General features: G+C 43.5%; 1 protein-coding gene across 1 annotated transcript in view; it reads right to left on the bottom strand.

The window, feature by feature from the left end:
* The window catches only part of LOC133544560 (succinate dehydrogenase [ubiquinone] iron-sulfur subunit, mitochondrial-like), a 33,604-nt gene extending 20,899 nt beyond the window's left edge, over window positions 1–12,705 (bottom strand). The window contains exons 1-4 of the mRNA XM_061890037.1: window positions 12,546–12,705; window positions 5,844–5,983; window positions 4,245–4,330; window positions 4,048–4,184 (exon numbers count right to left, since the gene is read on the bottom strand). Coding sequence (XP_061746021.1) covers window positions 4,048–4,184; window positions 4,245–4,330; window positions 5,844–5,983; window positions 12,546–12,611 — 429 coding nt within the window. The 5' untranslated portion in view covers window positions 12,612–12,705. The remainder of the gene's footprint in view (window positions 1–4,047; window positions 4,185–4,244; window positions 4,331–5,843; window positions 5,984–12,545) is intronic.
* Between the last annotated feature and the right edge of the window lie 2,529 nt (window positions 12,706–15,234).

Genomic DNA, 15,234 nt, shown 5'->3' with positions numbered 1-15,234 from the left:
TTGTCCAGGTTAATGTTTTAGCCATTAAAGGCCCTTCATTTCAAGATTTCAACTGTGATCGGGTTTAAACAGGTGGCTGACCTATTCAGATGGGTGTAACTGCTACTGGTCAAATAATGTGAAATAGCATTCAATTTTACATGTATGGAATGCCATTTAAATGTAATTATAGATAATAATAATAATAATAAATACTGTGTAGTGTTGTAAATAGTCAACGGGAAGGATTGTACTAAGATATAAGCCATGAGCACTACACAGCCAGAAAAAAACCTAGGCAGGACAAGTAAAAATATTGGCGCAAGCAGATTTGAGAAGTCGGGCAAGTGGAAAAAACAAAGGGTGCAAAGTCTGCAGGCAGTAGGAAACACATGGTTAAGTGTAAAGAGTGAAACTGATGGCAGTCTAAAGTTTTAGCTTTTATATTTCATAAGATTATATGTTTTTTGTAAGAACCACAATTAATAAATATATTTCAGTGAATAACTAATTGTTCAAATCTGTATATAAATATGTACATAAAACGTTGTAATTATATTCCAACTCCGCGCTCTTCTTGGTCATCGCCGCCGCGATGACCAATTGGATTTCGGTCTGGAGACTGGCTAAGCCACTCCAGAACCTTGATATGGTTCTTACGAAGCCACTTCTTGGTTTTCCTGGCTGTGTGCTTTGGGTCATTGTCATGTTGGAAGATCCAGCCACGACTCATCTTCGATGATCTGACTGAGGGAAGGAGGTTTTTGGCCAAATTCTCACAATACATGGCTACAGTCGTCTTGTCCCATGAGCAGAACCCCCAAAAGCATGACGCTACCACCCCCATGCTTCACAGTAGGGATGGTGTTCTTGGGATGGTACGCATCATTCTTCTTCCTCCAAACACGCATAGTAGACTTATGACCAAGAAGGTCAATTTTGGTCTCATCTGTCCACAAAACTTTCTCCCATGACTCCTATGGATCATCCAAACGGTCCTTTGCAAACTTAAGACGGGCCTTAACATGTGCTGGTTTAAGCAGGGGAACCTTCCGTGCCATGCATGATTTCAAATCATGACGTCTTAGTGTATTACTAATAGTGCCCATGGAAACAGTGGTCCCAGCTCTTTTCAGGTCATTGACCAAGTCCTGCCGTGTAATCCTGGGCTGATTCCTCACCTTTCTTAGCATCATTGAGACCCCACCATGTGATATCTTGCATGGGGCTCCACTCCGATTGAGATTGACCGTCATGTTTGGCTTCTTCCGTTTTCTAATGATTGCTCCAACAGTGGACCTTTTTTCACAAAGCTGCTTGGCAATTTCTCCGTAGTCCTTTTCATCCTTGTGGAGTTGTACAATGTGGTGGGCGTGGCCTGCGCTCCTGCAGGGAAGCGGGTTGTGGCAGGGCCGGCTTCGAGGTTGGCGACAGGTGAGCGAGGTACCGCTCACGATGTCCACGCGATGTTGCAGAGTCTTGTCAACCAAGACAGCCCCACAGCATCCAGAGCATTAAGGAACTCCGGGCGGGTCTCTTCCGGCCCCGGAGCCTTGCCTCCGAGGAGCTTTTTAACTACATCGGCAACCTCAGCCCCAGAAATAGGAGAGCCCACCACAGAATCCCCAGGCACTGCTTCCTCATAGGAAGACGTGTTGGTGGGATTGAGGAGGTCTTCGAAGTATTCCTTCCACCTATCCACAACATCCGCAGTTGAGGTCAGCAGAACACCATCCGCACCATACACAGTGTTGACAGTGTACTGCTTCCCCTTCCTGAGGCGGCGGATGGTGGTCCAGAATCGCTTCGAAGCAGTCCGGAAGTCGTTTTCCATGGCTTCCCCGAACTTTTCCCATGTCCGAGTTTTTGCCACTGCAACCGCTGAAGCTGCACACCGCTTGGCCTGTCTGTACCTGTCCACTGCCCCTGGAGACCTATGAGCCAAAAGAACCCGATAGGACTCTTTCTTCAGCTTGACGGCATCCCTCACCGCTGGTGTCCACCAACGGGTTTTAGGATTACCGCCCCGACAGGCACCAACCACCTTGCGGCCACAGCTCCAATCGGCTGCCTCGACAATAGAAGGTGCGGAACATGGTCCACTCGGACTCAATGTCCAGCACCTCCCTCGTGACATGTTCAAAGTTCTTCCGGATGTGGGAATTGAAACTTTCTCTGACAGGAAAATCTGCCAGACGTTCCCAGAAAACCCTCACAAGGCGTTTGGGCCTGCCAGGTCTGTCCGGCATCCTCCCCCTCCATCGCAGCCAACTCACCACCAGGTGGTTATCGGTAAAAAGCTCCGCCCCTCTCTTCACCCGAGTGTCCAAAACATGAGGCCGCAAATCCGATGGCACAACTACAAAGTCGATCATGGAACTGCGGCCTAGGGTGTCCTGGTGCCAAGTGCACATAATGACACCCTTATGTTTGAACATGGTGTTTGCTATGGACAAACTGTGATGAGCACAGAAGCCCAATAACAAAACACCATTCGGGTTCAGATCCGGGCGGCCATTCTTTCCAATCACACCTCTCCAGGTTTCACTGTCGTTGCCAACATGAGCGTTGAAGTCGCCCAGCAGAACAAGGGAATCACCCAAGGGAACACCCTCCAGTACTCCCTCAAGTGTACCCAAAAAGGGTGGGTACTCTGAACTGTTGTTTGGTGCGTAAGCACAAACAACAGTCAGGACCTGTCCTCCCACCCGAAAGCGGAGGGAGGCTACCCTCTCGTCCACTGGGTTGAACTCCAACGTGCAGGCTTTGAGCCGGGGGGGGCAACGCCAGAGTGGAAGAGTCCAGCCCCTCTCGAGAGAAGTGGTTCCAGAGCCCTTGCTGTGCGTCGAAGTGAGTCCGACTACATCCAGCCAGAATTTCTCTACTTCGCGCACTAGCTCAGGCTCCTTCCCCACCAGTGAGGTGATGTTCCACGTCCCAAGAGCTAGCTTCTGCAACCAAGGATCGGACCGCCAAGTGCCCTGCCTTCGGCTGCCACCCAGCTCACATCGCACCTGACCTCTATGGCCCCTGCTATGGGTGGTGAGCCCATTGGATGGGGGACCCATGTTGCCCAGGAACAGGCCCGGCCGCCAGGCGCTCGCCGTCGTGCCCCACCTCCGGGCCTGGCTCCAGAGGGGGGGCCCTGGTGACCCGCGTCCGGGTGAGGGAAATATGGGTCCTTTTATTGTTTTCTTCATGGAGGTCTTCGAGCTGCTCTTTGTCTGATCCCTCACCTAGGACCTATTTGTCTTGGGAGACCCTACCAGGGGGCATAAAGCCCCCAGACAACATAGCTCCTAGGATCATTGCGCACGCAAACGCCTCCACCACGATAAGGTGGCAGCCCAGAGAGGAGCGTGTTCCTGAGCCCATGTGGTGATATCCTTTTGAGATTGATTATAAATTATGGAGGAAAATAAGTATTTAGTCACTTCAAACAAGGAAGATCTCTGGCTCTCACAGAACTGTAACTTCTTCTTTAAGAAGCTCTTCTGTCCTCCACTCGTTACCTGTATTAATGGAACCCGTTTGAACTCGTTATCTGTATAAAAGACACCTGTCCACAGCCTCAAACAGTCAGACTCCAAACTCCACTATGGCCAAGAATTCTGTTATTGCCACAAAGGTTTTATTACAAAGTATTGAGTTGATTTTTTGCTATTGACCAAATACTTATTTTCCACCATAATTTACAAATAAATTATTTAAAATTTTTACATTGTGAATTCCTGGATTTTTTTTCACATTCTGTCTCACAGTTGAAGTGTGCCTATGATGAAAATTACAGACCTCTGTCATCATTTTAAGTGGGAGAACTTGCACAATCCGTGGCTGACTAAATACTTTTTTGCCCCACTGTATGTACACACACACATATACATATATATATATTATATATATATATATATATATATATATATATATATATATATATATATATATATTCATATATATGATACTCAGTATTATATATAATATATCACATATAAGAGTATAGAGGTGTGCATGTCAACAACAAAACACAAGAACTGTATTTGTGTCCCATGTGGACCCAGCGAGACTTACAGGCACCAGGTCCTTGACCACGTACATGTGTGGGAGCGGGTAGATCTTGGTGGCCTTGCTGGCGTTGCCGTCGATCTTGTTGAGACACGCCAGAGTGTTGCCGCCGTTGATGTTCATGGCACAGGACCCACATATCCCTAGAACAGGTCCAAAGGGTCAGACCAGACAAGCACCATTGGCTGTGCTCCCTCTCTCACCCTCGCGACAGGAACGTCGGAACGTCAGCGTGGGGTCCAGCTCGTTCTTGATCTTGATGAGAGCGTCCAGGACCATGGGACCACAACTGGATTCAGGAGACACCAGCCAAACGTTATCACGCGTCAACACATCATCAGGCTACAAAGACCAAAGGATCACATTTACAGTTCCTTTAAAGATGGGTAGCAAAGCCTAATTTATTCTAACGGTCCTGCTCTCTCTCTCTATTTTTCTCTACACCTTTTATCATCTCTCTCTTTCCTGTATCCTTCTCTCTCTTTCTTTCTCTCACTTGCATCCGTCCCTCCATCCTTGTCTTTTTCCTGCGTCCTTCTCTCTCTCTCTCTCTCTCTCTCTCTCTCAGTCTCTCTCTCTCTTTTTATCGTGTTTCTCACTCTCTCTTTTACGTTCTTGAGTCTCTTTCTTTTCTGCGTCTCTCTCTCTCGCTCTCTTTTTCCTGTGTCCTTTTCTCTCTTTTTTCTCTTGCTTTCATAGTTGCGTCCACTCTCTTTCTCTCTCTCTTTTCTAAATCCTTTTCACTCTCTTTTTTCTACGTCCTTTTTTCCTTCTCTCTTCTGTGTCTCGCACCCTCTCTCTCTATTTCCTCCCCTCCCTCCCTCTTTTTCCAGTGCCCTCTCTCTCTCTCTGTCTCTCTCTCTCACTCTTTTCCATGTTACTCTCTCTACCTCTTACTTTCTTGTGTCTCCCGCTTTCCTTTATCCCTCTCTTTTTCCTGTGTCATTTTCTCTCTTTCACTCTCTCGCTGTCTTTGCTGCGTCCTCTCTCTTTCTCTTTACCGGGTCATTCTCTCTCTTTTTTCTGCATCCTTTTCTCTTTCTCTCTCTCTCTCTCTCTCTCTTGTCTGCGTCTCTCTCTCTCTCTCTTCTGTGTCTCTCACCCACTCTCTCTCTCCCGCTCTCTCTCTCCCGCTTCCCCTCCCTCACTCTCTTTTTCCTGTGTCCTTGTCTCTTTCATTTTCATGTTTCTTTCTCTCTCTTTTACTTTCTTGCGTGTCTCTCTCTCTCTTTTTCTTGTGTCCTTGTCTCTCTTTCTCTCTCTCTCGCTGTCTTGCTGTGTCCTTTCTTTTTCGCTCTCTCTTTTCCGGGAGAGCTAGCTTGCTTAAATGCTAAGAAACACGAAGGTCTTTCAACAGTATTTAGACACTAATATATTCAAAACCAGGCTGTTACATGTGAAAGAGGAAACTCTGACTGGCGTACTCAAGTTTCACTTCTCTACTGTACTTTGGATAAATGTTCCCAAGTTATGAGCAAATAAATAATGCGCATTCACATAAAACTTTTAAAAATGTTTATGAAATTTTTATTATGCAAGTTAGCGATTCAGTGTGATTAATCACAGTTCATAAGTGTGATTAATCCCATTATAAAATGCAATTGTTTGACATCAATAATTTAAAAATAACTATTATAAAGTAATGAAGACCCACAATCACATAAACAGAAAGTGCACCACACCACGTTGTCTTTATCATTATAACCTTTAGAAGATTACAAAAAAAACAATAAAGATACATATATTTATAAACGTGGATATGCTGTAATGTATGTATCATAATGTCAGTTGTCAGGTCTTACCTGTTGAGGTCCACTTCATACGTCTGCATCCTGGGCTTATCCCCGGCTGTGTCAGGGTCCCAGCGGTAGATCTGGAACTTTTTGATCCTGGACTCAGGAGCCGGGGCTGGGACCGCCGCCTTCTGGGCGTGACGTACCATCTGGCACCGACATATTTTTAAAAATCAATTTTAAAGAATTAAAATGAATGTCCAAAAACGCCTTTTTTTATAAGAATACATTTTTTAAGATACATTTTTCAGGCCATCTCCATGCAAACTGTTTTGAAAAGGTTTCCTTGTTATAATTACACCAAATAATACATCGTGTGTATTGAATCATATTGAATTGAATCATACTTGTTATTGTCTCAAATTTATACTTTGTAGGTTAATTTGTGTCTTTTTTCTTTTTTTTTTTTAACTGATTTGTATGCATTTGACTTTTGTAAACTGATTTTTGTTACATCAATTCATGCTTACAACTTTATTTAATTTTCATTTGATCTCAATCAATCAATGTTTATTTATATAGCCCTAAATCACAAGTGTCTCAAAGGGCTGAACAAACCACAACGACATCAATTTTTGTTTCCTTTAACATCACATGGACAAAATTAAGACCATCTTGAGGAAAGTTCTGTGGTCGGATGGAAAAAAATAGAGCAGTTTGGCCACAATACTCAGAAAAATGCTTAATGGAGACAAGGCAATCCTGGAACTGGTGCTATACAGAGATTAAATGGGACAGTAAATGGGAGGATTACTTCCAAATTCTTCAGGACAACCTAAAACCAACCAGAGGTCGGGGACTGGGGCACAGTTGGGTGTTTCAACAGGACAATGACCCCCAACACACGTCAAAAGTGGTAAAGGATTGGCTAAATCAGGCTAGAAATAAGGTTTTAGAATGGCCTTCCCAAAGTCCTGACTTAAATGTGTGGACAATGCTGAAGAAACAAGTCCATGTCAGAAAACCAACAAACTCCGCAAATTTTGTCAAGAGGAGTGGTCAAAAATTCAAGCAGAAGTTTGCCAGAAGTTTTTGGATGGCTACCGAAAGCGCCTTATTGCAGTCAAACTTGCCAAGGGACATGTAAGCAAATATTAACATTGCTGTATGTATACTTTTGACCCAGCAGATTTGCTCACATTTTCAGAAGACCCATAATAAATTCCTAAAAGAAGCAAACTTAATGAATGTTTTTGTGACCAACAAGTACTGTATGTGCTCTAATCACTCTATCACAAAAAAATAAGAGTTGTAGAAATTATGAATGAAAATAGCCATTCAACAGACTCAATTCGTTCGTGAATGCCACATTTCTAGTACAGTTGTATGGAGATTAATTAACTTTATTGCGAAAGCTTTTTTTGACACTTAATTTATGTTAGTCATTTTTCAGATTTTGTTTTTCTTTACATCAAATTATGGTGACAATTTCAATCAATGTCCATTCAATTTAATTTCATAGTTTCATTTAATTCAAATGGTTTGGGTCTTGAGTTTCCAAGCAACACATTTTTGCTTTATTTTAAAACACAACATTTGAATAAACTTAATTTTCCAAAATATAAATTTTGCTCACAACTTCAATCAAAATATGCGGACAATTTCATTTTATAAAAAATTGTGTTTTAAAGTTCACTTTGTTAAAATGTTGTGTATAAAAAAAAAATCAGTGCACAAATATTTTTTGCTTCAAAACTCAAGACCCATCCACCCACTTCTTGTATATTAAAGGAAATTATGAAATGAGATGTGCAGAGTTGTGACCCAGGCTGGACCGCTTGCCTGTGTATCAGCTGGGGACATCTCTGCGTTGCTGATCCGCCTCCGCTTGAGATGGTTTCCTGCTGGCTCCACTATGGAGGGGAGTCTTGCTACTATATTGGATCTACTTTGTATTGGACTCCACATATGCGTTCCTCTCCAAGGTTTCTCATAGTCATCATTGTCATTGTCATCGACGTCCCACTGGGGTGACTTTTTCCACAATACACAGCAATATGTTTGGAAAAGAAAATGTGAGGCCTTTAATCCAAGGAACACCATCCCTACCATCAAGCCAGCATGGTGGTGGTAGTATTATGCTCTGGGCCTGATTTGCTGCCAATGGAACTGGTGCTTTACAGAGAATAAATTGTACAATAAATAAGGAGGATGACCCAGCTCAAAGCCTGCACGTGGGAGTTCAACCCAGAGGACAAGAGGGTAGCCTCCCTCCGCCTTCGGGTGGGGGGACGGGTCCTGACTGTTGTTTGTGCTTATGCACCAAACACAAGTTCAGAGTACCCACACTTTTTGGATAAACTCGAGGTAGTACTGGAAAGTGCTCCCCCGGGTGACTCCCTTGTCCTACTGAGGGACTTCAACGCTCATGTTGGCAACGACAGTGAAACCTGGAGAGGCATGATTGGGAAGAATGGCCGCCCGGATCTGAACCCGAGTGGTGTTTTGTTATTGGACTTTTGTACTCGTCACATATTGTCCATAACGAACACCATGTTCAAACATAAGGGTGTCCATACAGTATGTGCACTTGGCACCAGAACACCCGAGGCGGCAGTTCCATGATCGACTTTGTAGTTGTGTCATCGGATTTGCGGCCTCATGTTTTGGACACTCTGCTGAAGAGAGGGGCGGAGCTTTCTACCGATAACCACCTGGTGGTGAGTTGGCTGCGATGGTGGGGGAAGATGCCGGACAGACCTGCCATGCCCAAATGCATTGCGAGGGTCTGCTGGGAACGTCTGGCAGAGTCTCCTGTCAGAGAGAGTTTCAATTCCCACGTCCGGAAAAACTTTGAACATGTCACGAGGGAGGTGCTGGACATTGAGTACAAGTGGACCATGTTCCGCACCTCTATTGTCGAGGCGGCTGATTGGAGCTGTGGCCGCAAAGTAGTTGGTGCCTGTCGGGGCTAGAACCCGTTGGTGGACACCAGCGGTGAGGAATGCCGTCAAGATTCAAATAAAGTACTATCTATCTATCTAAGTTGAAGAAGGAGTCCTATCGGGTCCTTTTGGGTAATAGGACTCCGGAGGCAGCGGACAGGTACCCGACAGGCCAAGCGGTAAGCGACTTCAGCAGTCACGGAAGAAAAAACCCGGACATGGGAAGTGTTCGGGGAAGCCATGGAAAACGACTTCCGGACGGCTTCGAAGCGATCCTGGACCACCATCCGCCGCCTCAGGAAGGGGAAGCAGTGCACTGTCAACACTGTGTATGGTGCGGATTAGGGCTGCGAATGTTTGGGTGTCCGATTCAATATCGATTCTTGGGGTCACGATTCAATTCAAAATCGATTTTTTTTCAATTCAACAGGATTCTCGGTTCAAAAACGATTTTTTCCGATTTAAAAGGATTCTCTATTCAGTCAATACATAGGATTTCAACAGGATCTACCCCAGTCTGCTGACATGCAAGCAGAGTAGTAGAGTTTTGCAAAAAGCTTTTATAATTGTAAAGGACAATGTTTTATCAACTGATTGCAATAATGTAAATTTGTTTTAACTATTAAACGAACCAAAAATATGACTTATTTTATCTTTGTGAAAAAATTGGACACAGTGTGTTGTCAAGCTTATGAGATGCAATGCAAGTGTAAGCCACTGTGACACTATTGTTCTTTTTTTTTTTTATATAAATGTCTAATGATAATGTCAATGAGGGATTTTTAATCACTGCTATGCTGAAATTTTAACTAATATTGATACTGTTGTTGATAATATTCATTTTTGTTTCACTAATTTTGGTTTGGTTGTTCTGTGTCGTGTTTGTGTCTCCTCTCAATTGCTCTGTTTATTGCAGTTCTGAGTGTTGCTGGGTCAGGTTTGGTTTTGGAATTGGATTGCATTGTTATGGTATTGCTGTGTATTGTTTTGTTGGATTGATTAAAAAAGTATGTAAATAAATAAAAATAAAAATAAATTTAAAAAAATATTAAAAAATCCATTTTTTAAAAATGAGAATCGATTCTGAATCGCACAATGTTAGAATCGCGATTCATATTCGAATCGACTTTTTCCCACACCCCTAGTGGGGATGGTGTTCTGCTGCCTTTGACTGCGGATGTTGTGGATCGGTGGAGGGAATACTTCGAAGACCTCCTCAATCCTACCAACACGTCTTCCTATGAGGAAGCAGTGCCTGGGGAATCTGCGGTGGACTCTCCTATTTCTGGGGCTGAGGTTGCTGAGGTAGTTAAAAAGTTCCTCAGTGGAAAGGCCCCAGGGGGGCTGCGATCCGCCTGGAGTTTCTTAAGGCTCTGGATGCTGTGGGGCTATCTCTGCAGCATCACGTGGACAGCGGGGGCGGTACTTCTGGATTGGCAGACCGGGGTGGTGGTTCCTCTCTTTAAGAAGGGGAACCGGAGGGTGTGTTACAACTATTGTGGGATCACACTCCTCAGCCTTCCCGGTAAGATTTATTCAGGTGTACTGGAGTGCCTACACCGGATAGTCGAACCTCGGATTCAGGAGGAACAGTGTGGTTTTCGTCCTGGTCGTGGAACTGTGGACCAGCTTCATACTCTCAGCAGGGTCCTTGAGGGTGCATGGGAGTTTGCCCTACCAGTCTATACGGGGACCTGGAGAAGGCATTCGACCGTGCCCCTCGGGAAGTCCTGTGGGGAGTACTCAGGGAGTATGGGGTATCAGACAGTCTAATTGTGGCTGTCCGCTCCCTGTACGATCAGTGTTAGTAAGTCGGACACGTTTCCAGTGAGGGTTGGACTCCGCTAAGGCTGCCCTTTGTCACCGACTATGTTCATAACTTTTATGGACAGAATTTCTAGGCGCAGTCAAGGTGTTGAGGGGATCCGGTTTGGTGGCTGCAGGATTAAGTCACTGCTTTTTGCAGATGATGTGGTCCTGATGGCTTCATCTGGCCAGGACCTTCACACTCGCAGCCGAGAGTGAAGCGACCGGGATGAGAATCAGCACCTCCAAGTCCGAGTCCATGGTTCACTTCTGGAAAAGGGTGGAGTGCCATCTCCGGGTTGGGGAGGAGACCCCGCCCCAAGTGGACGAGTTCAAGTACCTAGGAGTCGTAATCACGAGTGAGGCAAGAGTGGATCGTGAGATCGACAGGCGGATTGGTGCGACGTCTTCAGCAATGAGGACGCTGTATCGATCCGTCCCGGTGAAGAAGGAGCTGAGCCAAAAGGCAAAGCTCTAAATTTACCGGTCGATCTACGTTCCCATCCTCACCTATGGTCATGAGCTTTGGGTCATGACCGAAAGGATAAGATCACGGGTACAAGCGGCCGAAATTAGTTTCCTTCGCTGGGTGGCGGGGCTCTCCCTTAGAGATAGGGTGAGAAGCTCCTCCATCCGGGGGAAGCCAAAGTAAAGCTGCTGCTCCTCCACATCGAGAGGAGCCAGATGACGTGGTTCAGGCATTTGGTCATGATGCCATCCGAACGCCTCCCAATGGAGGTGTTTAGGGTATGTCCAACCGGTAGGAGGCCACAGGGAAGACCCAGGACACATTGGGAAGACTGTGTCTCCCGGCTGGCCTGGGAAGGCCTCGGGATCCCCTGGGAAGAGCTGGACGAAGTGGCTGGGGAGAGGAAAATTTTGGCTTATCTGCTTAGGCTGCAGCCCCCGCAACCCGAAGTGGATGGATATATTATTTTTAGGGAATAAGCTGTAGAAAAATGGATGGATGGATGGATGGAGAATTATACTTCTATTTATTTATATTTTAATTCATTTTTTAGGTTAAATATCCTAAACAGTGGTAGTTTAAGCGTACAGACACCAGGTATGGTAGTATAATATTGTACTTACATTTTTATCATGTCCTAATTTTAACTGTCTTACTCTTTGAACTGTGTATAATGTTACAATGGCCAGAAATATTAAGTATACTTGTTAAGTAAAAACCTCAGCCTTGTTTTTAAGGAATACATAGGTCTACTGCGCTACAGTATTCTAACATTGGTGATTATGAAGGTACTTGGAAAGCCATGTGTTTTCTAAAGTGGTACTTGGTGGAACAGGTTGGAGAACTACTGCTCCAGTGCATTTTCTTCTTCTTTTTTTTTTTAATGCTCCACCTTTTCTTTAGGTGAGTGCAAATTCAAGCTGGTGATGTCCTGGACTAAGCACCACCTTATGGAAGGTTTACAATGTTGAAAACAAAACAAAAATCTGAACAATTCCGACCAAAGGAGTAGTATTTTTTTTAACTCTGATCTACATATAATCCTTGAAAAACAAAAACGTCATAAAAAAAACTATATAATAACAGCTCAACATCCGGATCCATGAATCCCATCTCTAAAGTGTACCTAATTATGTGGCCATTGAGTGCTTATTTCCATAATTCCTGTCTCGCGTAGCCCTCTAGTGGCCATGAAGTGTCGTAGCAGCATTATATCACCGTGTTACCAAACTGCCTTTCGTGGACAATTGAAGGATGAATTTGAAAAAAAAAAAAAAATAGCTTTTTAACACAATAATGTTCTCGAAGAGCATGTAGAATTTACTTAACGTTCCGTTCAAATAAATAGGACATATGGTAAATGGGTTGTACTTGTATAGTGCTTTTCTACCCCTTTTTAAGGAGCCCAAAGCGCTTTGATAGTATTTCCACATTCACCCATTCTCACACACATTCACACACTGACGGAATGTGAACGTATATAATGTAGCCTTACATGCTTATGATAGATATTAACACCAGGCGAGGAAAGTGTCTATTTAGGCGACTTACCAGCATCATGCAAGAGTTCCTCGCAGACAAGACATTTCGGGACAGAGCGAAACAAATAACTGACATTATTATGAAGTAAAAAGGTAAAACAAAAAATAGATTGAAGTCAATGTGTCTACAGGAGCTAGTTTATTATGAACCACAGCGAAGTTTAAGTGCCTTTTTAAGCCTTAAAACACGCCCTTTTACGTTGTGGTGCGTTCATGTGACGTACGGAAGGTTGAGATGTGACGGTTGTTACCTTTTGCGCTTTCTGTCGAAATGGGCGAGAAATATAAAAATAAATGTATTGATATATATTGATATATATCTACACTTTATATTAAACAAATAAAACGTACATAAATTGCAACATTTTCTGGATTAGCACTGGTTAAACAGATCCGTTTGACTGTCGCGTCCGATAGTCAGCGAATGCATCCTTGTTTTACAATTCCAACAGCGGGAAATGGGGGTCAGTTACATACTGTATGCATCATGTACATTGTGCAACACTCATTTATGGAAAATGGTTAAAATATGCTTGACACGCTTACAAGAAAGAATATCACTTGTTAGCGCTTACATAATTCACCACAATGCCGGAAAAAAAAGTTAAACTTACTCTTTTCTCTAATGCGACTTCCTGTGTTTTGTTACATAACATTTTCTAATAGGGAAAGGAACCTCCATCCATCCATCCATTTTCTACTGCTTGTCCAGTTCGGGGTCACTGGGGGTTGCTGGAGCCTATCTCAGCTGCATTCGGGCGGAAGGCGGCGTACACCCTGGACAAGTCACGTAGGGCCAACACAGATAGAAAGACAACATTCTTTGGAGATGGGAGGAAGCCGGAGTACCCGGAGGGAACCCACGCAGTCACGGGGAGAACATACAAACTCCACACAAAAAGATCGCGAGCCCGGGATTGAACCCAAGACAACTCAGGACCTTCGTATTGTGAGGCACATGCACTAACCCCTGTTTCACCGTGCTGCCGGAAAGGAACTTTATTGATGAAAATACAAAAAACTGACACGTGACTATGGTCAAAAAGTTCTTGCTTTATGAGATTATATACAAATATAGGTTCAGTTATGAAGTTTACAATTTCCAGACCACTATGTAGATTTTGTCTTAATGTGCTTGTGCTTAAAAATTTGTATTGACATACATTCAGGTAGCGCGGTGGGCCAGGGGTTAGTGCATGTGTCTCACAGTACGAAAGTCCTGAGTAGTCCTGAGTTCAATCCCGGGCTCGGGATCTTTCTGTGTGGAGTTTGCATGTTCTCCCCGTGACTGCGTGGGTTCCCTCCGGATACTTTGGCTTCCTCCCACCGCCAAAAACATGCACCTGGGGATAGGTTGATTGGCAACACTAAATTGGCCCTAGTGTGTGAATGTGAGTGTGAATGTTGTCTATCTGTGTTGGCCCTGTGACGAGGTGGCGACTTGTCCAGGGTGTACCAGCCTTCCGCCAGATTGTAGCTGAGATAGGGACAAGCGGTAGAAAATGGATGGGAAGGGCATTTATTCATTTATCCAACATTTTCCTTTCGTTCACACAGTTAGTGGACTTAAATTAAACACGTGAACGTATGTTGTGTAACAATTATCACCTGATTCAATAATGCAAAAATGCTCATCAAAGATCCTCTATATGTGACAAGAACACTCTGCTTTTTTAAGGACCTATACTAATAGTCAATAATCCTCTACAAAACAGGAATGCTCTGTTGTTTTTCAGGACTTACTAATAGTCAAAGGCCTTCTACAAAACAGGATTGGTCTATTGTTTTTAAGGGTCTACTAATTGTCAAAGATCCTCTATATGACAGGAACGCTCTGCTGTTTTTCAGGACCTGCTAATAGTCAAAGGTCCTGTACAAAACAGGATTGGTCTGCTGTTTTTAAGGGATTACTAATGGTCAAAGATTCTTTACATGACAGGCACGCTCTGCTATTTATGAAATACCTATACTAATAGTCAAATATCCTCTATGTGACAGGAACACTGCTGCTTTTAAGGACCTAATAATAGTCAAAGATCCTTTATACAACAGGAACGCTCTGCTGTTTTTAAGGACCTACTATTAGTCAAAAATCCTCTGTATGACAGAAACGCTCTGCTGTTTTTGAAGACCTACTAATAATCAAAGATCCTCTATCTGACAGGAACACTCTGCTATTTTTAAGAACCTACTAACAGTCAAGGGTCCTCTAAATGATAGGAACGCTCGGTTGTTTTTAAGAACCTACTAATAGTCAAAGATCCTCTATGACAGAAATACTGCTGCTTTTAAGGATCTACTAATATTGAAATATTCTTTATGCGACAGGAACGCTCCACGTTTTTTTAAGGACTTACTAATAGTCAAATATCTTCTAAAAGACAAGAACGTTGTGTTGTTTTTAAAGACCTACTAATAGTCAAAGATAATTTATATGACAGGAACACTCTGCTGTTTTAACTGATCTACTAATAGACACAGATCCTCTCTATGTGACTGGAACATGTTGCTGTTTTTTAAGGACCTATTCTGATAGTCAAAGATCCTCTCTATGTGACAGGTTTAAAGGATCTCCTAATAATCAAAGATCCTCTCAATGTGACAGGAACATGTTGCTGTTTATAAGGATCTACTAATAATTAAATATCCTCTCTATGATGTTACAGGAACATTTTGCTGTTTATAAGAATAGAATAGAA

Source organism: Nerophis ophidion, linkage group LG27, assembly GCF_033978795.1.
Source record: "Nerophis ophidion isolate RoL-2023_Sa linkage group LG27, RoL_Noph_v1.0, whole genome shotgun sequence".
Lineage (NCBI taxonomy): Eukaryota > Metazoa > Chordata > Actinopteri > Syngnathiformes > Syngnathidae > Nerophis > Nerophis ophidion.
This window is presented reverse-complemented; position numbering and strand designations above follow the sequence as displayed.